The sequence below is a fragment of the Pipistrellus hanaki genome (assembly GCF_964339955.1).
Source record: "Pipistrellus hanaki genome assembly, chromosome: X".
Taxonomy (NCBI): Eukaryota; Metazoa; Chordata; class Mammalia; order Chiroptera; family Vespertilionidae; genus Pipistrellus; species Pipistrellus hanaki.
The window spans coordinates 95,135,415-95,160,485 of record NC_140524.1 but is presented as its reverse complement, the minus strand read 5'-3'; the positions used below and the strand labels follow the sequence as shown (position 1 = coordinate 95,160,485).

The window sequence follows — 25,071 nt, the reverse complement described above, 5'->3', positions numbered from 1 at the left end:
ACTGTAAGACAGTAACTCTGTGCTGTTCTAAACCATTAACTTTGACATAATTTGTTACAGCAGCAACAGCAAACTACTACAACCACAGTTTGTGTTGGGCACAGGGCTGTCTGGCTGGAGATTATGTTCCCCTAGACCAGTAGTTGGCAGTCATTAGTCAACAGAGCCAAATATCAACAGTACAATGATTGAAATTTCTTTTGAGAGCCACATTTTTGAAACTTAAACTTCTTCTAACGCCACTTCTTCAAAATAGACTCGCCCAGACTGTGGTATTTTGTGGAAGGGCCACACTCAAGGGGCCAAAGAGCCGCATGTGGCTCACGAGCTGCAGTTTGCCGACCAGGGCCCTAGACTTATCCACAACCAGGGCTGAGACTGTAGCTAAGTGTTTGCCTATGGAGTGTGAGTGGGAATGACACAAGCAGTTTCCAGCCCTGGTTGTGGATAAGTCTAGCTGCCCACCCTCCAGTTTCCTCTCTCAGTGAGCTGGTGAGCCAGCTCCCACTCTACCAGCAAAAGCAACAACCTAGAAACAGTGGGGGAACAATAAGAGAGAAACCAACCCTAATGATATTGCAGACTAAGCCATTCTCACACCCTGAACAGCCCCAATAGTCTGAGTGGGAAATAGACATCTATGCTATCTTGGGGTCTCTGTGACAGCAATGCAGCCTCCACCCTAATACATCTGGGATACCAAATGGTGGTGGGAATGGGAGCAGCAGAGACTTTTCCACTCTGGGAGTACACACTTTGAGAAGCAATTAGGCATTTGCTTCTAAAGCTCACATACTCGGTACTCCGATGAGGAGTTCTCTTCTTCATTCATTACTCTGTTCATTCACGCATTTATTGGTAACATATGCGAGCACAACCACTTTGAAAATCAAGCAACTTGAAATCCAGCAAAATTATTCCTTGCTATATACGCCTGTAGAAAACATACTTCACATATGTACCCACAGACATTAGAATGATAATAGCTGGTCCATTCAGGATAGCAAAAAACCTGGAGCAATACAGAAGTCCATCACTGGTGGAAAGGATAACTACATGGTAACACATTCGAACAATGGAATGCCAAACAGGCCTCATAAATGGACTACAAAATGAGAGACAACAAGCAAATCACAAGTTTCTGTGCTGCATAGATGCCAGTTTCATAAAACTAAAACTAAGCAAAGTCAGACAAAATGTTTTTGGGAGATACATGTGGAAGTGATAAAACTGTTTCTTAAAGAAAAGGGGGGAAATGGTTTTTAAAAAGTCTCACTATGGCGGTCTCCTGTAGAGAAGGCAGGAAAGGGACGGAGTCAGAGCACACATTGGGGGCCGGGTTCACAAGTATCCTATCTAATAAAGAGGGAATATACTAATTGACCACCACTCCATCACAAATATGGCTGCACCTACAGCTGAGGCCAAGTTCCCATAAGGAATCTTAATGAGCAATCACCAGGGACCCGAGGCTATGCTCTTTCCTGCCCCTGTGGGGCTTAACAGGGGACCTCAGGCTGTGCCCCCCCCACCCGGTAGGATTGAAAAGGGAACCTCAGGCCATGGGTCAGGGGAACTCAGGCCATGCCCCCTGCCCAGCGGGGCTTGATGGGGCACTTGAGGTTGCACCCCCCTTCTGGTGCCGGGCCAGGATACCTGAGGCTGTGTCCTCCCCCAGCCCCCCGTCTGTCAGGGCTTGACAGGGGATCTCAGGCCATGTCCTCCACCTGGCGGGGCTTGACAGGGGAGCTCAAGGCACGCCCCCCTCCCCATCCTGGTGCCAGGCCAGGGGACCTGAGGCTACATCCCCTGCTCGATGGGGCTTGACAAGGATGGGACTGGCCAGGTCTGGATCTAGCCCAATGGGGATGGGGGCAGGGGCCGGTCAGGTCTGGGTCTCACGTGATTTTGAGGCGCATGTGGGAGGGCAGGGACTTGACTCTGGGTCCTGTGGTGAGCCCCAGACTCTGACAGGAGGAAGGTTTTCATATACATTTTACTAATTTTCTTTCATTTCTGACACTTCTATTATAGAGAAAGGGCAAATAGCAATATTAAATTATTTCCTCTAATTACTCCCCCTTTAATGTGCACGAATTTTGTGCACCGGGCCACTAGTATATTCTATAATGATTCTTGACACCGTCCATATGATATATAGTCTGAGTGTATCAAATAACATATCCACTCTCAAAACTGCTTTATCAGTCATAGCTCCATGTGAAAAAGGCCACTGCAAGATGGAAGGATGTTCGCCGTGGTTTGAAGGGAGAAAGAGATGAACACAAAAGAGAAAAGTGAATGCAAAAGACTGTGCCACATCAGGCAGAGTGTGCGCTGTCACATTGCAGCAATGACTTCATTTCTAAAATACACCATTGTGTCTCCCATTAGTATTGATTTGCAGTTTATTGGGTCAATTTATACTTAATTTGTGAACCTGTTTCAGGCTTATACTTATGAATGAGCTAAAAGCAATAGAAGCTTACATCTAGTTAAGTGCCTATATTTTCAAAATAGCATTATTATTTAAAAACTGGGGGTTGGGAATGGGCAGGGAGAGTTCAATGAGGGGGGGATGAGACTTTATGTAATACTTTAAACAATAAATAATTTAAATTTAAAAAAAGGTTTAAGGCAATTGCCTTGACCCAGTGGCTCAGTTGTTTGAAGCATCATCCATACACCAAAAGGTTGAGAGTTCAATCCCTGGTTGGGGTGTGTATGGAGGGCAATTGATTGTTGTTTCTCTCTCATTATCAATATTTCTCCCTCCTCTCCTCTCTCTCCCTCCCTTCTTTTCTTCTTCTCTTTCTAAAAATCAGTACAAAATATTTTCAGGTGAGGATTAAAAATTAAAAATAAGTAAATAAATAGAAGTGTAAGGCAATTAAAAAGGAATGGAATTCTGACACATGCTACCACATGAACCTTGAAGACATTATATTATGTGAAATAAGGCAGTCACAAAAGATAAAGAATGTATGATTCCATTTATATGAGGTCCATGGAGCAGTCAAAATGTTAGAGACAGAAAGAGGTTGGGAAAAGGAGGAATAGGAAATTAGTGCTTAATAGATATGCAGTTTCAGATGGAAAAGATGAAAAGTTCTGGAGATGGATGGTGGTTATGGTTGTACAATGTGAATATACTTAATGTCACTGAATTGTACACTTAAAAATAGCTAAATGGTAAATTTCATGTTATGTATATGTTACCACAGTAAAAAAAAATAGTTAAAATGATAACTTTTTTTGTTATATATATTTTACTGCAAAAATGAAATAAATTTAAAAACTAATAAATATTTTTTTAATTTAAATAAAATGGGGATTCTTAGGAAATATTTTCCTTATGAAGGGAACTTTGCATTACTGACTTGAGAAACCCTGTTATTCTGCTTGGTTTTTCTCTAGACCTCCAGTGAGGAGGGAGTTTCAGAGACTAAATAAACAGAGTAGAAGCTCAGAAAGTTGTCTTCTAACTTGACGTGTGTTCCTCAGATTGACACTTATCCTTCTTTCTGGATAAACAGAACTGGTTCAAATAAACACCCTCTGGTTTAACTGCCCATCTCATTGTGTGGTTCATGGAATGATCACATCATAGTCTCCCCCCGAAAGGGAAATGAAAGTGAACTAAAAAGTGCCACGGAGTGGAACTTCAGCTATCTTTGAGCTCCTGTGGTTATCATATCTTACACTTGACAGTCACTCAATACCACTCATAGAATTTAATTGAATTCCAATATACAGCAGTGTTGAGTCAACTTTCTCATTTGTCATACCAGTGCAGGCTGGTTTTGCTGGAAATTTGAAAATGTAACAAAGGGAGAAAGTATATGGTACAAGTTAGCTACCAGTGCTTTCTTTCTTTCTTTCTTTTTTTTAATATATTTTATTGATTTTTTTTTTTTTTTTAGAGAGAGAAAGAGAGAGGGATAGAGAGTTAGAAACATTGATGAGAGAGAATCATCGATCAGCTGCCTCTTGCACACTCCCCACCGGGGATGTGCCCGCAACCAAGGTACATGCCCTTGACCGGAATTGAACCTGGGACCCTTCAGTCCTCAGGCCGACGCTCTATCCACTGAGCCAAACCGGTTATGGCTACCAGTGCTTTCTAACATGTATTATCACAGAGTTTAGAACTTTCACAAAGACTTGCCCCAGGGAGGGCATCATAAATATTCAACTAATTTTTTCCAGGTCCATGAACTAACATGTGACACACCCTTGGTGGCTGAGGAGTGAATACTTTACGCACTGCTGTCCATTACCGAAATAGGCATCAAGAGGCAACACTTGAAGATGCTTCTTCTAGCCTGGATCCTGGGATTCTAGCTACCTTTATCTGGTGACCTTTGAAGCTAACAGCACAGATTTTTAGGGGAGTGTATGATGATGACACAAAGCTAAGCTAGGAAACCACAGGAAGGCTATTTCAGCCATGACTTTTCCCTTTTCAACATGGGACTTGGACCCATATCCCAGCCAAATAGGGAGTCACGTTGAGGACCCAGGGCCTCAACACAATTTACCCTAAGGTCTGCAAAACAGGATTCCTTTAAATGCCAGTCAGGACATGAATAAAAGGAAAGAGGGAAGGAGAAAAGAAAGAGAAGAGGAGAAAGCAAACCTCCAAGGGTTTTATCTTTCACTGTGCATCACCTAACCTCAGACCTGAGCACTAAACCTGGATGGCTTACTCATCTCAAAATGCCACATTGAACTGGGTTGTGAAAGGTGAACTGTGAACCCCCTATACACAAGCAGTCTCCTTCAGGGATCTCTCTCTCTCTCTCTCTCTCTCTCTCTCTCTCTCTCTCTCTCTCTCACACACACACACACACACACACACACACACAGTATAGAAGGGATGATAAGCCATATAAGCCCACAATTTCATGAACTAACACTGAAAGCAAACAAAAGAATGGCAGGTGCCCAGCCAATCCACATGTAAGAAGTTCCATGGACCAAACTCCTCTTGGTTATCATTTCACATGTACCATTCCAGTCATTTGGAGGCTGTGAAGACAAAGAATGGATATGAAATGTCACCCTGCCTACAACTTGATTTCCTTAGAAGATAAAAAGAAAAATGATGTCTATCACATCATTACTTATACTATCAACATTATAGAAGCAACCGAAATGATCAAATGTTAGGGAATGGTTACAGAAGATTCTTGAACCCAAATATTCAGCTACTAAAAACACTGGCTTTGAAGATGACTCTGGAGAGAAAAACACACACCAGGATCCACAATTTATATATATTATAATACATGTACATGTATCCACAAGTATACAGTAAAAAGCCTGAAAAGACATATATGCCATAGTGGTTGTATTGAGGTACCATATGGGTGTTCAATTTATATTCTCCTGCTTCCTATTTTTTAAACTCTATAATGCAGTCATTATATATTTATAATAAAAACCATCTTCAGGTTAGAAAATTTTGGAGCTAGAAGAAAACTCCCATCCCTCCCACTGACACCACTGTGATTAGCAAGTTATTAATAATAGGAAAGGAGCAAAGGAAAGGCCAGACACCATGGGCATGTCATTTGGGCAGCTTCACCAGGGAACCATCAGCCTATTCCCTGCAAAGCACTGGAGGAAGGGGACTGGACAAAGGAAAGACAGACACATGTCCAATAAAGTTGGCGTGACATAGGAAAGGTGCTTGCCTGTCAGTCACACCTGTGAACAGAATCATTGGCCAGAATGGGCGTGGCCAGTGCAAGGACACAAAAGTTTGGAATACATAGTCTCCTAAACAAAGGAGCACTCTCTCTCTTGTTGCTCCGCACTCTTGTGCTATTGGCTCGCTCTTGGCTTCCTTGCATTTGCCCCTACAGCCCTTGGCCATGCGGACCCCACATGCAACGGACTAAGGGACTGCAGTGGGAAACCCAAGCTAAGCTAACCTGATGCTGGCCTGGCCCCAGCTCCAACATGGAAACTCTGGACACTGGCTCTGATTTTAGCTCCGCTGAAGCTCCAGCTGTACTTCTATGAATGGATTAAGGAAAATGGCACTCCAGAAACTCAGGGGTGTAATTCCATGGAAATAAAGTTTTATACTATATCGTATCCTCCTGGGGGGGGGGGGGTCCAAAATGCTTATTTTAGCAAGAATCCCACTTCCATAAGCAACTGGGGGAGACAAGGCCCTCTCCCCTCTGTTAACACCTTCACTGGGGGACAGAGCTCCTCACCAGCAGGGAGCAGCTCTTAAAGAAGCTGTGGGCTGGGGAGACCTCCCATGCCAGACACTCCAGTCCCCAGCTCTTCCTGCCCTGGGGGGTAGCAGGAGCCCTTCCTAGAGGTGCATATACGGGGCACATTCCCCAAAGGTTCCTTCTTCCTCAGGGGACCACACATCCTCATGTGGCCATATTGACTTTAGACCGCACATTATAGATGAGAGCTTCTTCGCGTTCCATGGGCTAGCGTACTGTTTACTGAGCAAAGGAGGTGGTGATATCAGTTGCAAGTGCTGAGGCCTGGGGCAATACTGCACAGAGAACTGGGAGGGGTATGAGAAAGGAAGACAGGGAGTGTTGAGAGAGTCAGAAACAGAAAGAGAGAGAAGAGGGAAGAGACCACAGAGTGGGAGAGAGTTCAGGGGGGAGAGACAATGGTAGACAGAGGGATTTGGGGAGAGATGAGGATGGGGGAGGAGAGAGAAGCTATGAGAGGAAGAGAGGGGCTGGGGGAGAGGGAGAGTTAGGGGACAAAGGGGGGATGAGGAGGGGAAGGGGAAGTAGAGGGGTAGGAAAAGAGGGATGATGAAGAGGAGCTTAGTAAGAAGGGGGGGAAAGGCAGGTGGTGTGGAGGAAAGTGTGCAGAAGGGTGGACATGGAGGAGAAGGGCTGTGGGAAACGAGAAGGGGTACAGACACAGGGATGGGAGAGGAGGGGTGAGGTAGAGAGAGAATGAAGAAAAGAGGAGCAGGGGAAAACTGGACACAAAAGAGAGGTGCTGAGGGGGAGGGGCGGAGACAGCGAGCATGAGGGATGGAGGACTAGGAGAGGGTGGATGGCGGGAGGGGGTATAGTGAGAGGAGACGTGGGCCGTGAGGGGAGAGGGGAGAAGGGAAAAGAAAGTTTGAGAAAGGAGGTGGGAATAAAAAAGTGTGGGGGACTGAGGGGAAAGAGATGGGATGAGAGGATGAGGAGAGGATGGGGTAGAGAAGATAGGGAAATCTAGGACCCTCACACCTATATAGAGGGAAGGAGTGAGGGATGAGAGATGGAGTGAGGGACAAAGAGAAGCTAAGAGAGAGACAAGAGAAGGAACTGAGGCTGAGGAAAGGCCAGAAGCCAGATATTAGAGGGACAGTCCCCTGCCCCTTTTCCCTACATCTTTCTGCCGGGCAGTAGCTGTTTTTCATAATGTCTTCATCTCTTCCTCCATTTAAAAACCCACAGGTTCCCTAAAAGGGCCAGACAATGTCACAACCGTACCCTGCCCCCACAGCGTGCTATCACCGCCAAGCCACCCAAGCGCCCCCAGTCACATCCACATTTTTTTAAGTGCAGCCGACTCAAAAGGAGAACCCGAGTCCAGTTACACAATCCGAGGCCTCAAAGGGTATAAATAACCCCGTTATTTACTCCGAAGCACAACTGTGCGTGTGGCCGCGGGAGCCCTTCCTCAAGGGACCGAGTGAAAATGACTCTGAAGATGGAACATCCTCGAATCACCAATCACCCCTTTGTCAAGAGAAAGCCAGGAAAAAAAGGGGCACAGGGCACTCTGGGGTATTCTGAGTTCAGACTTTCAAGCATCCCACCTCACAGCACTGCTCCGGGGGGCAGGCCTTCCTTGGGTCACCCTGTGTCTCAGCACCTGGCATACACCCGGCACCAAGCAGGCCCTCCTTACATACTCACACATCTCAGAACTGGGGGCATCCTCCCGTCACAGGCCTGGGCGTAGAACAGCCAACTGTGTACCCCAGGGGGTGATACCCCAATGGGCTCAGAGACTTGCTAATGGGAATTTGAAACTGGGACCGAAGTAAGTCACTCTTTTTTTTTTTTTTTTAATGTTTTTATTGATTTCAGAGAGGAAATGAGAGGAGAGAGAGAGAAACATTGATGATGAGAGAGAATCGTTGATCGGCTGCCTCCTGTACACCCCCCAATGGGGATGGAGTCAGAAACCCAGGCCATGGGCCGTGACCGGGAATCGAACCGTGACTTCCTGGTTCGGAGGTTGATGCTCAACCACTGAGCCATGCCGGCTGGGCGCCAGTCACTCTTAATAAGTTACTGACACTGTGACGTGTGCCCTGTGAATGAGCTGCACACAGAGAAGAAAGGGGACAGGACAGGGGGTGGCCAGAGGACACATCGGGCGGGCAGCCCATTCCAGGGCTTCACGGGGCCCTTGGGTTGCATGAGAGGCCCTGTGGCCCTGGAATGAATGCCTGTATGAGGGCAGCAGGCTCTGTGTGGCTTCCTCGCTTGAAGAAAGTCCTTACTACACATACGACATGAACAAGTGGGAAAACACTTCCTAGCGCAGTTCAGAAGCAAGATCTAGCTCAGTTAAGATCCAGGACAGAGTTTTTACCAGTTAAGACTCAGATCAGCCAAAACCGGTTTGGCTTAGTGGATAGAGTGTCAGCCTGCTGACTGAAAGGTCCCGGGTTCGATTCCGGTCAAGGGCATGTATCTTGATTGCGGGCACATCCCCAGTAGGGGGTGTGCAGGAGGAAGCTGATCAATGTTTCTCTCTCATTGATGTTTCTAACTCTCTCCCTTCCTCTCTGTGGAAAATCAATAAAATATATTTTTTTTAAAGACTCAGATCAGCTGAGACACAGTCCACAGCAGAATCTGCAACAGAACTCTTCCCAAATACACCCGTCCCTCAGCCACAACTGGACATTCCCAGGGGGAAATCGCCAGCTAGATGCGGTTCTCCCACTATGAACTAATCAGGTGGCAAGATGAAGGGAGAAATAACGGCAACACCTGTGTGCTGGTATGTATATGTGTGTGAGATCTGCCTGGACCAAGTTACCGGAAAGAAAGCACTGAAGGCCTCTGGGGAGGGTCATGGGACAGCAGCAGGGCTATGATGAGATGGAGACTTTTCACTGTAAGCACTTTCCACCTTTTCAATGTTGAATCATGTGAATATGTGATCGAATCTAAAAGCTAACTTTACAAAATCATTTACATATTTCTCTTGCACGCAGCTGCAGTCTCGAGGCCCAGCCAACAGATGAATGCTGTGAACTGCTTCCCCTTTCAAAGTTTTCCTTCATTTGGAGACACCCCTGCAATTCCCCTTCTCCCCCAAGCCCTCCCCTTCGGTAATTACTTTCTTTTCTGACAAAGGTAACAATTAAGCTAAAAAAAAAAAAAAAAAAAAAAAATTCCCATCACGCTAGCACACACTTCCTTTGCCCAACTGCTGTCGGTGTCACTGCCGAGCTAACTGACAGACTTCAGTTGACACCTGGGCTCTTCATCTCATATTTTATTGTGAACAAAGGAACCGTGAGAAATGGTTAGTTAGGTGGTGACACGCTGTTCCATTTTGTTTGTTGTGAAGAGGCCTTTGGGTGTGGGCGTTTCCATGATCAAAATGGAAGAAAGGCTGAAACCGGTTTGGCTCAGTGGATAGAGCGTCGGCCTGCGGACTGAAAGGTCCCGGGTTCAATTCCGGTCAAGGGTACGTACCTGGGTTGTGGGCACATCCCTGGTGGGGTGTGCAGGAGGCAGCTGGTCTATGTTTCTCTCTCATTGATGTTTCTAGCTCTCTATCCCTCTCCTTCCTCTCTGTAAAAAATCAATAAAATATTTTTTTTTTAATGGGAGAAAAGCAAAGCCCATTTTTGGAGCCATTGGTGTGGGATGAATGTCACCTGGGAGGCAGCATCCGGGATGGTCTGTGAAGGAAATGGAGCTTGCTGAAGGAGCTGGCTACGGGGAAGGCACAGCAGAGCCGGAAGGCCTTTTCCAGGCAGGATCCAAAGCAAGATTCAGCGCCTCCTTCTAGCTCCAGGCATCCAAATAATAGCTAGCTGGAATAATTAGAGAGGACACTAAGCTAATTAAAGACTTTTCACACGGGGTGTGGGTGTGTGATGGATAAAACTGGCGCAGCCCCAGAGGATCAGACCTAGAACAGGGCCCTGAGTCTTCCACGTCTAGAACAGTCCAGAAAAACAATGGCAAAAACAGAGCACTGGTGTTGAAGGGGACGGTGATTAAAATAATCTACACGTGCCGAAACCAGTTTGGCTCAGCGGTAGAGCGTCAGTCTGCGGACAGAAAGGTCTCAGGTTCGATTCCGGTCAAGGGCATGTACCTTGGTTGCGGGCACATCCCCGGTAGGGGGTGTGCAAGAGGCAGCTGGTCGATGTTTCTCTCTCATCGACGTTTCTAGCTCTCTATACCTCTCTCCTCCTCTCTGTAAAAAATCAATAAAATATATTTTTAAAAAGTAATAATAATCTACACGTGCTGGATTTGAGTGTTTAAGGACTTACATTTGCTGTGCAAAAAGAGAAATTAATAGCACCTGAATAATTATAGTATTTAATCCAGGATACGGAGGAAGAAACAGCAGTGATAAGATGACCAGGCGTCCTGCTTTTGGCGGGCCTGTCCCGCCATAAGCAGGACGTCTGGTCACCTTAGGATAGCACCTAATCTTGCCATGCTGTCCTCCACACCTGGGGACAGGCCAGCCTCCTGAGGTGGCCTCACCCCCCACCCCACCCCCCGGCCACTGGAAGGAAATCAGCGAAGGCCTTTACTGGGCTTTTCTTGCCAACTGAATACAGTTCAGTGAGGACAAATATCAGGAATATTTCTGTCATTGTTTTTTCTCCCTGAGGTTAAATATACCCCAGCTTATCAGTGAAGTAAAGTACACGAGTTACATTTTGCTTTGTTAAAGTGTCCCCGGATGAAAGCCATAGACCTGCCTATGAGATATTTATCCATAATATAGCAATCACGTTAAAAATTAAGTGCTCGTAACCAGCCACATGGCCAGTGTAACTTTGCCAACTAGAGGGGTTTAGGTGAAGATACGTGGACTCCATCAACCCTCCACGTGTGAAGGCATTGGCGGCTTTTCTCCCCTCATTGAAATATGCTTAATGAACCCTAGTAATGGCCAAAGGAGTTACCCAAGTAACTCACTCACTAAAGCTTCAGGATGTAGGAACATTCAAAATTCCCCAGAATGATGAAAGGGATGTAACCAAGGGGGGCACCTTGAAGGACAGAGCAAAAATAAAGTACCTCGAAAAGGAAACATCAGCCGAAACTGGTTTGGCTCAGTGGATAGAGTATCAGCCTGCAGACTGAAAGGTCCTGGGTTTGATTCTGGCCAAGGGCATGTACCTTGGTTGCAAGCACATCCCTGGTGGGGGGTGTGCAAGAGGCAGCTGATCAATGATTCTCTCTCATCGATGTTTCTAACTCTCTATCCCTCTCTCTTCCTCTCTGTAAAAAATCAATAAAATATGTTTTTTTAAAATAAAAAATAAATAAAAAGAAACATCAACCCAAAACAATAAAAAACACCACCATATTCTCCCTTTCCCCATCCCATTAGGTTCATAACTGGGATCCTTGGGTTTTCAGCTCCAAGGTGGTGGGGTGGTCCAGGTACCCCCAGGAGACACCGATTCTAATCCTTAATTTACCAAGAGAGTGATGACAGAGTGTTTGAAATAGATGGCAGTGCTGGTTGCACACATGGTGAATGTACTTAATCACACTAAATTATACACTTAACATGGTTTACAATGGGCCCTGGTCAGGTAGCTCAGGTGGTTAGAGCCACGGTCTGCAAACTGTGGCTCGCGAGCCACATGCGGCTCTTTGGCCCCTTGAGTATGGCTCTTCCACAAAATACCATGGCCTGGGTGAGTCTATTTTGAAGAAGTGGCATTAGAAGAAGTTTAAGTTTAAAACATGTGGCTCTCCAAAGAAATTTCAATCGTTGTGCTGTTGAGATTTGGCTCTGGTGACTAATGAGTTTGCCGACCTCTGGGTTAGAGCATAATTTAGATATACCAAGGTTTCGGGCTCAATTCCGGACAGGGCACATACAAGAATCAACCAATGAATACATAAATAAGTGGAACAACAAATCTCTTTCTCTTTCTCTCTCTCTCTCTCTCTCTCTCTCTCTCTCTCTCTCTCTCTCTCTCTTTCTCTCTCTCTCTCTCTCATCAATATATTGAAAAAAATTTGTTATATATATTTTACCATAATTTTAAAAATAATATAACGAAAAACACTGAATTGCACATTTTAGAAGGGTGAATCGTGAGATGTGTGAATTACATTTCAAAAAAGCTGCTTGGGAAAAAACTTAGCAGGGAAATAGCCCATAGAAAGAGCTTCTCTTGGAGAAGCAGGAGCCTGACATTTACTGAGCAGTGAGCATCAACACAACTTGCTAGCTCTCTCCTATTGAAAGGGCACTGAATTCTGCAGCAAGAGGACCATGCCACTTCACCTCTCTGCATCCCGGTTTCATCATCTGATGGTGCAGGCCATGACTGCCAAGGACCCTTCCCGCTTTTCAGTTCCCAGGACCAATGAGTGAGCAGCAGAAGGACCCATCATCTGTCACCTGGCATATAAGCACACCCCACTAGGAAGGCAAAACATCAACAACGTCAAGACCCGGCTATTGACACAGAGGGGCAAGCGCTGTATTAAGACACTTTCTACTCAAGGAAAATGGGGAAAGAGTGCCAAAGAGTCCTGTTCCCCGGTGACTTCATGGTTCATTCATAAAACAAAGGCTGTGGCTACAGAGGGAACCCTTCTGTTCCAGAGCGGCTGGTACTGAAGGAGGGAAATGGGGCTCCAGCCATCTGTGTAACACTCACAGCCAGCTTCCTCCACATTTGGACCGGAATGCTGTGGCGAGGGCTGTCCTGTGCATTGTAGGACATGTAGCAGTGTCCCCTGGCCTCTGTCCGCCAGATGCCAGTTAGACGGCCCTCCCCTCACCAGCTGTGACAACTGAGTGTCTCCAGACATTGCCAAATGTCCCCCTGGATGGCAGAATTGTCCCCAGTTGAGAACCACTGCCAAAGAGAATTTTCTATCTTAAAACTGGCCATTCTTTGTTGAAGTCATGTGACACATGTGGCGTTATCCTTCTCATCCATGGCAGTGCAGACCACCGTGAACTGTCAGCGAGCAGACCTGTCGGCAGGCTCTGCCTGGGGAATTTTCCACAATTGCACATACCTCCTGGTAACCAATAACTTTGGAGAATTTTGAGTGGCAACTGCACTTGGGTGAAAGGGTCATTCATTCATTCATTCATTCATTCATTTGTCAACATAGAGCACTTATTGTATGCCAGGCAATGAGTCTGCACAATGGAGTTAGGAACACCATTCAGAGATGAACTGACTTACTAGAAGATGAGATGTTGTATAGCAACCTTTGGAACAGGCCTTAAAAAATGAATGAGGGGTGCACTAGGCTGAATAATAGCCCCCCAAAGATCACATCCTAGTCCCCAGAACCTATAACTATGCTACCTTCCATGGCAAAAGGGTCTTTGCAGATGTAATTAAGGGTTTTTATATGAGGAGGGTATCCTGGATTATCCAGATGAGCCCAATCTAATACAGCAGTCCTTATAAAAGGAAGACAGAGTAAGAGAGATGTTAGCACAGAAGCAGAGGTTAGGGTGATGTGGCCACAAGCCAATGAATACAGGCCAGCTCTAGCAGCTAGAGGAAGTGCCCCAGAGCCTCCAGAAGGAAGCAGCCCTGCTGACACCTTGATATTGAGCCAGCATACCCCATTTTGGGCCTCTGACCTCCAGAAGTATAAGATTACAAGTTGATGTTGTTTGAAGCCAGTGAGCTTGCAGCACTTTGTTACAACATCAAGAGGAAACTAATACAGAGAGACTACAAGGCAGAGAAGAGAGTGGAATCGTTTTCCATCTGGGGATCTACATGGGGGAAGGCTCAGAATGAATAAGCATGGAGCAAGAAAAAGCTTGGGTGGCTGCTGGACTTCACAAAGGCTCTATTATGGCATTCAGGATCTAAAGCAGCTGCAGAATGGTAGATACATGGGACTAATTCTAGAAACATCTGGGGCTTCACTGTGGATTGGGAGGGGCTAAGAAAGAGGAGAAGGAAGAAGAGGCAAGGCAAAGAGCAGGTTACTATGGAGGTGACAGGAAAGGTGGTAATACAAGGACATGGGGATAAAAGAGTCAGGAAAAATACCATGGAGGGGAAATGCTGAGCTCAATTTACCACATGTTCTGTTTGAGGTGTCTAACACAGACCCGGGTGAAGTTAACTAGAAGGGTAGGAATAATAATTACCTCAAACATATTCATTTATGCTCACCCTGTGCCAGGCTTAGGGACACAATAACCAAGCAGACACAGTCCCTGCCCTCCTCAAATGTGGCAGCAAGAAGCTGAAGAGTCAGGATCAGAGTGATATACCAGAAAGGCTTGACTGGCCATTACTGGCTTGGAAGAGAGAAAGGGGTCACCAGGTCAGGAATGTGGGCAGATTCTGGAAGATGGAAAAAGCAAAAAAAGAGATTCTCCCCTAGAGCCTGCAGAAGGAATACAGCCCTGCTGACATCTCAACGTTAGCCCAGTGAGATCCATTTTAGACTTCTGACCCACAGAATGGCAAGATAATCAATTTGTGCTGTTTTAAGTCACTGTTTGTGGTAATTTGTTATAGCAGCAATTAGGAATTAATACAAGTCACAAACAAATATAAAAACCCCTGCCGAAACCGGTTTGGCTCAATGGTAGAGCGTCGGTCTGCGGACTGGGAGGTCCCAGGTTCGATTCCGGTCAGGGGCATGTACCTTGGTTGCGGGCACATCCCGGTAGGGGGTGTGCAAGAGGCAACTGGTAGATGTTTCTCTCATCGATGTTTCTAGCTCTCTATCTCTCTCCCTCTCGGTGAAAAATCAATAAAATATATATATATATATATATATTTTTAAAAACCCTAATAATGATACCAATCTACTTTTTAATGTTTTTATTGATATTTAGAGAGAGAGGAGGGAAGAGGGATAGATAAAAACATTGATGAGAGAGAAACATCATGGATCTGCTGTCTAGTACATATCCCCTACTGGCGACAGAGCCCACAACCCAGGCATGTGCCCTGACAAGGAATCGAACCGGTGACCTATTGGTGCCCAGGGCTGGTGCCCAACCACTGAACCACACTGGCCAGGCCTAACCATCTATTTTTACTATCCCATCTAAAGATGGAGGGATGCACACATTGTGAATGTACTTAATGGCACTAAAACTGTGCACTTAAAAATGGTTAAAAGGGGCCCTTGGCCCAGTAGCTCAGGTGGAATAAATAAATAAATAAGGTGAAGGGAAAAGATGGATGATAGAAAAAACCTGTGTGGTACTCTGATAAAAGTCCAAGTGACTAACAATGAGATGAGCCAGCTAGTGTTACTAAAGCCCAGGTGTTAGCGGTCTGGCTTGGACTGGATTCACGAAAGAATCAACACTGTACTCTCCTAGTTAGTGGTCGGCGAACTCATTAGTCAACAGAGCCAAATATCAACAGTACAATGATTGAAATTTCTTTTGAGAGGCAAATTTTTTAAACTTAAACTTCTTCTAACGCCACTTCTTCAAAATAGACTCGCCCAGGCCATGATATTTTGTGGAAGAGCCACACTCAAAGGACCAAAGAGCTGCATGTGGCTTGCGAGCCGCAGTTTGCCAGCCATGGTCCTAGTAACTCCTTGAGAGGGTTGTTTTAAACTAGGAGCGTACTTTTCTCCTATAAGGTCACACGTCTGTGGTCCTAAGCACATGTGTGCTGCTGTTTAGCCTTTTTCCCTTTCTGCCATGGATTGGAGGAGTCATTTTTTAAAATATATATTTTAATTGATTTTTAGAGAGAGAGGGAGGGTGAGGGAGAGAGAAACATCAATGTGAGAGAAAAACATGAATCGGTTGCCTCCCCTATGCACCCCAACCAGGGACAAACCTGCAACCCAGGCATGTGCCCTGACCAGGAATTGACCAGCCAGCTTCAATGCACAAGGCAACATACAACCAGTTGAGCCACACCAGCCAGGGCACCGCGGGATCTTACTTTACGACCAGAATGCCCATGTACTCTTCAGTGAGCCACATACACTACCCTTCAGCTTTCCCAAGTGCAAGGCAAGGAGGTTCTGGACGCAACCTTGAGCTTGCACCAGAACTACCCGCAGGGCCCATTAATGCACAGACTGCCGGGCTCCACCAGAGTTCCTGATTCAGTGGGTCAGCTTTGGGGGCCAGAGAATTTGTCTCTAATGGGACCCCGGGGGGAGGCTGATGCTGCTGGTTTCTCGTGTCAATCATATCACACTCTGAGAACCACCATAGGAGAGACTTCTTCTCTCCCACTGAAAGGAGTCTGATATTTTCCTGCCCTGCATCTCTCCCACTCAGAGCGGCCTTGACTTCATGCTCCTTAGCAGCTTGCTCTGCTTTCCTCTGGATCTCTGTCCCTGGGACAGCATTGCAGTTGCCCATTCTGCTTAAAGTTGAAAAAACAGTCCCAGGACGAGAGCTAGCCGATATTCAAACATTAGCCACGGGATATACCTAGAAAGCCATTCTCCTCCCTCCCAGCTCCGATCCTCTGCCCTGATTCATCACGTAGTTAACTCGGGGACAGAGCAAGCAGCCCTGCCGTCCGGAAGCTGGCCAGGCACTTTCCTGTTGCGCATAAACAACTGCGCAGAACACAAACAACAGACAAGGCCACTCCGACCAGCGTGGGACAAGACGAAAACAAGGCCATTCAGGAACCATGTCTGAACGCAGACAAAGCAGGAACCTCGGCCAAGCCACAAACGTCACCGAACAGCCCCCAATCCCGGCTAATGAGTGGCGGCTGCTTCTTTGCCCATCACAGCCTCTGCCTAGTCTTCTTGCTTCCAGATGGCATCGATTAAGGCACCCAATCATGGAATCACCCTGCCCCCAGCCCTGAGCAGTGTCCTTAAATGCTCCCCCCGAAACACCTAATCCGGGTCCAATCCCAAACATGGGCCTTCCTGACACCCTCTGGCTGTGATGCCCCACCGTGCCCCGAGGTGTGCGTTCTCCCTCCCTGAAAGGTGTTCCACTCCAGGTGTGTTCCTGGGGGTGTGGCTGGAATAAGGTGACCAGACGTCCCGCTTTTAGCGGGACAGTCCCGATTTTTAACAATATGTCCGGCGTCCAGAAATCGGGATTTTTTAAACACAAATTGTTAAAAATCGGGACTGTCCCGCCAAAAGCAGGACATCTGGTCAACCTTAGGCTGGAGGGAAGTGACAACTCCTATCCAACTTTCAGATTTCATCTCAAACACCATCTCCTCGATGCACTACCCTTACCCTGCTGCAGCCTAACTCAGAGTCCCCCTCTCTAATCTCCTTTCACGAAACCTGCCTTTTCGTGAACCTGTAAACATGGCTTTTAATTACATACTGCTGTGAGCGCTGCACTCAAGTTTACCTCTTGCACTTGACTGAGACGCCCACGCCAGCAGGTCTGCATGCGTTGCCCACCTGTTTCTAGTACAGTGGTCGGCAAACTCATTAGTCAACAGAGCCAAATATCAACAGTACAACGATTGACATTTCTTTTGAGAGCCGAAAACCGACTTCTGCGCATGGGCCATGAAGTTTCAATCGCACTGTATGTGCGTGCCCGCACGTGGTATTTTGTGGAAGAGCCACACTCAAGGGGCCAAAGAGCCGCATGTGGTTCGAGAGCCGTGGTTTGCCGACCACTGTTCTAGTACAATGCCTGGCACAAAGCAGGGGTTCAATGAACATTGGATGGATGGATGGATGGATGGATACTGACCACTGTATACAACCTACTTTAAAACAATTACAAATATAAGAATTGATGAGAGAATGTCAGCAGCGCAAAAGGAACTGAGGTGGTCAGAGAGGAAGCAACCAGGGTCTGTACAACCAAGATGGTTTGCCTGTGCCGTGGCGGACCTACAGTCATGAGCCATAAATGTAGAGCCTTCGCTTCCATTTCTAACTCACAACTATTTGTGGAAGCCAACACGTGATACTCATTTCGCTTTAGTTCAGCATAAAGCATTCTATCACCAAAACAATACATTGCTAAACACAGTACAAACTTTGTTGTTACTCTGGGATTCTTTTAAAAATATATATATTTTATTGATTTTTTACAGAGAGGAAGGGAGAGGGACAGAGAGTTAGAAACATCGATGAGAGAGAAGCATCATCAGCTGCTTCCTGCACACCCCACTGGGGATATACCCGCAACCAAGGTACATGCCCTTGACCGGAATCGAACCTGGGACCCTTCAGTCCGCAGGCCGATGCTCTATCCACCAAGCCAAACCGGTTTCGGCTACTCTGGGATTCTTTCAACGGAAATCATTTGCTGGTGTTGCCCATCTTTCACCCCTCACAGATTCGGGTGGTATAATAAGTGTGCAATTGTAATTACAAGAGGCTTTCCCTGTATTGGGTACCACAGGCATCTCCCCACAAGCTCAGATGGCCTCTCACAACTAACTGGCTTCATTTCCAGGCTGGGCAGTTGATACTTTTCAGTTATTTTTCAGATCAAAGACTATATCATACAGATTTATTGCGTTATCCATCAACAGAAAAATCATCAGGCCAGGTAAGACTGCAGGTGTCTCAAATTGATGAACTGAACAAATCCAAAAACCAAAGACTTGGGAAATGGGGAAGGATGGGTGCCGCGTGCCAGGGTGTGTGCGCGCGCATACACAAGGACCTGCTTCAGAAACAATGCTGTGAGGTGGCTCTGCCGGGAAACATACAGAACCAGTTGTTAAATACCTGTACTTGATCACAAATACACCGCTGAAGATGCTTTAGAAAGAGTAGGTGATCTTTAGGCACAAACTACTACAAACACCTTCAGTCCCACTAGAAGCATTTTAACGAGTTCAATGACAGTATTCCTTTTAATTTTATTGCCTTTACCTTTAAGAATTAACACCTGAAAAAGTGAAGATCATTTTCTGTACCACCCTCCATGTTTTGTAATGCTCAGAGTAAAAAAGAAAAATAAAGCTTAAGCATGTAAGGACTCTAAACTACAGAAGCACTCTCCAATTTTCTTAGATGGAGCTGGATAATGAAAACAGTTCAGACTTGAATAATAAACAGGTTATTTCTTCTTCAATAGGACTCAGTCCTCTTCCCACCGAGACAGAAAAAACACAGTTCAGACGCAGGAGAAGACATTTGGATCTAATTTTCGTGTGTGTGTGTGTGTGTGTGTAACCATCTCTGCAACCCATCCAACATGAAAGGTGATCAAAACAGCATTTTCCATTACCTATGGGGCAGTGGTTGGCAAACTCACTAGTCAACAGAGCCAAATATCAACAGTACAATTGAAATTTCTTTTGAGAGACACATTTTTTAAACTTAAACTATATCGATAGGTACATTGTTATTAACTTAATTAGGCTACGTGGTATTTTGTGGAAGAGCCACCCTCAAGGGGCCAAAGAGCCGCATGTGGCTCGCGAGCCGCAGTTTGCCCATGATGGCACTAAACCATCTCAGCGGGTGCCAAAGAAAAATGAGAATGTGGAGCTAAGTGTCTTGTCTTCCACAGAGTAGGAAGGTTTCATACTCCTTCCTTCATTCATTCACTCAATAAATATTTATTTGGGGCCTGCTCCCCGCCAGCCAGCATGGAAGAGCTCTGAGCAAAAACGGGGCGACACAGCCCCGTCCCTACGGCCGGGAGCTTATGGAGGGGAGATAAATGTTAAACAAACTCAAAGAAACATGTCCTGCTGTTCTGTACAAAAGAAAAGGCTCTATGGGAGAAAGGGTAACAGAGAAACTACCTTAGACAGGGGTGGGGAGAGGGTCAGAGAGAGGCACAGAGAAAAGTGCCACTAAAGCCCAGAGACCATCAGATCGCCACCACTTTGGGAAAGGAAGGCCTGCTTTTGACAAGTGACCAGAAATAGGATTTCAACTTTGCGGGTCAACCGCGGACTGGGCTAAACGTCCCCTTTCCATTTCATCCGTCTCCGGGTGCATCCTGCGATTCCTCACCTATCACTTTCTGACCAGTTTACCCAAATCCGAAAGGTCTCACTTTATTATATAATTTATTATGACCTATAGACGTCTTATGCTTGGCCTGGAAACACCCCAAAATAGCCTGCCGGGGGCACGGAAAACAGAGACAGGCTGCCCAGAATATTGGCTGGGTGGACCAAAGGTTTAACAGCCAAGGCAGTCACAAGTCCTTCGCCCTGGGAAGTGTCAGGTCCTCCGGCCAGCAAGGATGAGACGTGGGACGCGGGGGAAGGCGGGTTTAGGGTTAGTTGCACACTTGGAGCTGATGTCTGATCAGTGAATGAGGACTGGATCGCTGTGCCCAGTTCCTCCAGCCTGCGCTCGGAGGGTGTGGGAAGTGGCCTTGAGCACCTCGGAGCGGATAGCTCCCTGAGCTGGAGGGAGGCAGGCAGGCAGAGAGGGGGCCAGGAACTGCAGGAAGAGGGGCTCCCGGGACCCGAGGATGGCACGCCAAGCCGGGTGTTGGGGCGTTTCCCACCCCCCACTACGCCAGCCCCCTGCAAAGGCAGCCTGGTCCCCGCCGCCCCGGACCCCAAGCATCCGGCTGCGCTCGCAGCGGGCGGGCGAGGCAGGCACCGCGAGCGCCACGCAAAGCAGGAACCCACCAGCTCCGGTGCCCGCGCCTCAGGTGCAGGGGAGGCGAGAAAATGGCCAAGACCGAACTCTCCCCGCCCACCCGAAAAGCCAACCACACCCCCTGCATCCCTCAGCCCGCCGCCCGGGCCGGCCCCCGCAGTCCTCAGCCCAGGCCCCCGCGAGGTTAGGAGACACAGGAGCGAGTGGGAGTGAATGGGGGTGCGCAAGGCAGGCAGGATGCCCACCGCGGTGTCACCCATCGGGGCCCTACCCCGGGGCGCCCGCCTGGCTCGGCGGTCCTGAATGAAGCCGGCGCGCCGCCCTCAGGCTCAGATGGGCACCGGGCATTCGGGGGCGGGCGGCCCCCCACTCACCCATTGGCGTCGAGCCGGGCCGGGCCGCCGAGGCAGCGTGAAAGTTGGCGGAGGCGGGCGCGGGGATCGAGGCGCGGGGGTCGGGGTGCGGGAGTCGGGGCGCGCCGGGACCGGGGTGCGGGGATCGGGACGCGGCAGCCGGGCTGGCTTCCTCCTCAATAGCAGCGGCCACGGCGGCTCAGCGCCGCCCGCTGCTGCCTCTGCTGCCGCTGTCGCTGCTGCCCCGGGGCGACTCCCGCTGCTGCTGCTGCATCGCTGCCCGCTGCGCCCGGCTGCGCCGGGTTTCCTGCTCCCCGCGAGTGGAAATTGCGAAAAAAGAAAAAAAAAAAAAAAAAAAAAAAGCACCGCCCAGCCCAGCGCCAGGCAGCCGCGGCCCCGCCACCCGTTCTCCCCTCCTCCTCGCCGCCGCGGTGCTCCTGCGGCTCCGCCTGCCGGGGACGCGCGGCTGCCGGGGCGGGGGCGTGGCCCGGAGGCGTGGCCCTGGGCGGGGCTTGCTAGGGGGCGGGGCTCCTGCGGCTCCGCCTGCCAGGGACGCGCGGCTGCTGGGGAGGGGGCGTGGTCAGGGCGGGGCTTTCGAGGGGCGGGGCGTCCGCCTGCCGGGGACGCGTGGCTGTCGGGGCGGGGGCGTGGCCTAGGGCGTGATCATGGGCGGGGCTTGTGAGGGGCGGGGCGTCCTTGCGGCTGCGGCTCCCCGGTGTCCCCGCCTCGCCGCCCCCTAGGGAGGAACCCAGCTCCGCACGAAGCTGACCCGCACCCGCGGTGGCTCCGCTAACGCCCCAGGAAATGCCGCGAGACTCCTCGAGACCTGAGACGATGGGGGTCCGTGGGGGAGGCGGGGGTCCGAACGGAGGGCACGTGGGAGCCAACCATGAGGGCTCGCCAGGAGGTCGTTCGGGCGTGGGGAGGTGAGCCCACAGGCAGGTGAGGGCACGGAACCTGCTGAGGGTGATGGATGGTGTCCCCGGGGGGTCGAGGCGACGCAAAACAAGGCTTCACAGGAGGGGCTGTTGGGAACAGGGAGAAGGGGTCCCCATGGACCAGTGGGAGAGATGCTGTCCCTTCCGTGCAGCGTGGGAACGGCAGCCCGGGTGCGAGTGGGCACGTAGGGGGAGGGTGGGATGGAGATGCTGAAAGACAGGGAAGGGCACAGCGGGAACGGCGTGGTGGGCGCTCCCTCTGGCTGTCTCCTGAGCCCCGTGTCTGGGCCAGGTGGGGTTCCTTTGCTCAGCAACGTTCCCAGGCTCCCATGGTGTTTCCAGGAATACACTGAGGCAAAGGCTAGCTCCCTCGCCACAGGGCATCATTGTGCCACATTTACCCGCAGCCCACCCTTGAGCGGGCACTAGAATGGAAACAGGGAATTCATGGCTAACTCAGGAACTCCTTCTGCAGTCCATTCACCACCACACCTTTCACCATACTCTGCCAGCCACCACGTTCATTCACCGGACCGTTATTTTCTTTTCCCTTTCCACCATCTGGTGGTAGGAAGATATAGTGAAAGAAATGGGAGACCTCCAGGAAGAGAGAAAATAAAGACAATTTGAACAATAAATCATTGGTCCCTGAAAAATAGAGAAGACGGGGCGGGGGAGGGGGGAGTGGACCCACAGGTGACAAATCAAAGCTGACCCCCTCCTCAATAGAGGGCTGTCTTCATACCTCACCTATGATGTTCGGGCAACTCTTGTGAATTTGCTACATCGTGGGATTTCTGCAAAGAGATGTTCTTACAAGTGTTTCATTAGCTTTAAAAGGAAAAACAAACCTCAGCATCAGGGTCTTAACAAATGAGATCGGTAGCATCAGCTTTCTAAATACTTTTGTGCATCAGAGCAATCTAAACAGAAGACTAACCCAAGAACAGGAGACCCACCCACACAGCTCTGAGGAGGTAATTGTGGCATCAATGGCAGAATCCTGAGGAACATGGAAATGAAGAATCTGAAGTGTTGAAGATCCAGGTGCACTTATGGGAAGGTGACCAGACGTCCCGCTTTTGGTGATTTTTAACAATTTGTCCCGCGTCCCTCAGCGTTTTAAAAAAGTCCTGATTTTTGGAAAGAATGCAGGACAAGCTAGGGAACGGCGGGAGAACGGGAAGGGAATATACGGTTTTCGGCGGCCATGTGACTATTTAGCCAGGATACGAGTTTTATTTTTGTTAATTTTATAATGTTAAACTTTAATAATAACAAATAATTGTTGAGAACTGATTATCAAGAACTGCTTATCAAAGTTCGCATTGGTGATCAGTTGTTAGAATTGTGGAATACGCGCTGTCCTTACCAGGAACTAATGCTGTGACTGAACGCGTTTTTTCTACAGTAAATAAAGTGTGGGCATCAGAAAAATCACAATTAAGTGTTGAGACTTTGAAAGCCCTTTTACGTGTGAAATATAATTTAACAAATTCTTGTGAAAAATTTCATGACCTTTTAAACAACAGCAATCTACTAAAAAAATTCCCTCAAATTTGAAATATGCCAAAGAATAAAATAATACTATACATAATTTTTTATTATATTTGTAAATTGTACTTGTTGAAATTAAATATATATATATATATATATATATATATATATATATTACAATACTATTTTTGCATTCTATGAAAATTTTTGTTGCTCCAAATAGACCAAATTTTTAATCAAGAACCGCCCCCCCCCCCACAGGTCAATGGTGTCCTGCTTTACCAATGTTAAAATCTGGTCACCTTAACTTATGGTGGACCAGCATCTTGGTGCTGAGGACGCTGGGATGCCATGGCCTCCCAGAGCAATGGGTGCAAAGTCTTTGAACAGCGTTGATGATACCCACCATGGCTGCAGTTCCCCGGATGTGGCAAAGGCCAGTACAACCAAACCAGCAAAGGGGTGGCTGAACTCTGTAGGGCTCAGGGGGAAAATCAGCAGCTTGTCTTATGTCCTGCTTAATCTAACTCATCTCTCTGTCTGACGTGAGGAGGTCAGTCTTCTTGTTTACTTTTTTCCCCAGCTTCACATGGGTGCACACAGATCACCTGAACATGTGTGTCTTATTTGGGCTCCGGTCTATTTCAGGGCACACCTTTTCCTTCTTGATCCAGAGTAATGTGTCCCTACTCCTTGATCTGGCTATGCTTTCTGAATTGACAAATCTGTCATTTTAGCATTAAAAAAAAAAAAAAAGAAAACACAGACTGTCTGGCCTGCATGGGTCAGCAGTTGAGTGTTGACTTATGAACCAGGAGGTCACGGTTCGATTCCCAATCAGAGCACAGGCCCGGGTTGCAGGTTCCATCCCCAGTGTTGGGCATGCAGGAGGCAGCCAATCAGTGATTCTCTCTCATCATTGATGTTTATCTCTTCCTCTCTGAAATCAATAAAAAATATATATTTTTAAAAAATAGACCAATGGTGTCCCTTCCTCTCTGAAATCAATAAAAAATATATATATATTTTAAAATAGACCAATGGTGCCCTAATCGGTTTGGCTCAGTGGATAGAGTGTTGGCCTGTGGACTAAAGGGTCTCAGGTTTGATTCCGGTCAAGAGCATATACCTTGGTTGAGGAAATATCTCCAGTGGGGGGTGTGCAGGAGGCAGCTGATCGATGGTTCTCTCTCATCAATATTTCTAACTCTCTCCCTTCCTCTCTGTAAAAAAAATCAATTTTATATATATATATATATATATATATATATATATATATATATATATATATATATATAAAATAGACCAATGGCAAGACAACTTTTTTTAAAAAATTCCTGATCTGTGCCCTAATTTTAATGCCTTAAGTAAACTAATTTGTATCAGTTCTACTCAAAACACTACAAATGTTTTCATTTGAAATATTTCTAAATTACAAAAATGGGTATTTGCTCCCCCCCCCCCGCCACACACACACACACACACACACACACACACACACACTTAATTGTTTTGTTCTTCGTTCTTCTGAATTGTTCCTATTTTTTT

General features: G+C 47.5%; 1 protein-coding gene across 3 annotated transcripts in view; it reads right to left on the bottom strand.

Annotated features, from left to right (window-relative positions):
- SH3KBP1 (SH3 domain containing kinase binding protein 1) overlaps window positions 1–21,521 on the bottom strand; it is a 342,961-nt gene extending 321,440 nt beyond the window's left edge. For 2 of the 3 annotated variants that reach the window (XM_084869576.1, XM_084869580.1), the window contains exon 1: window positions 21,110–21,388. In XM_084869576.1, the coding sequence (XP_084725702.1) occupies window positions 21,110–21,113 (4 nt within the window). In that variant the 5' untranslated portion in view covers window positions 21,114–21,388. Of the gene's footprint in view, window positions 1–21,109 lie in introns of all 3 variants that reach the window. The other variant, XM_084869578.1, reaches the window with a different exon arrangement.
- Between the last annotated feature and the right edge of the window lie 3,550 nt (window positions 21,522–25,071).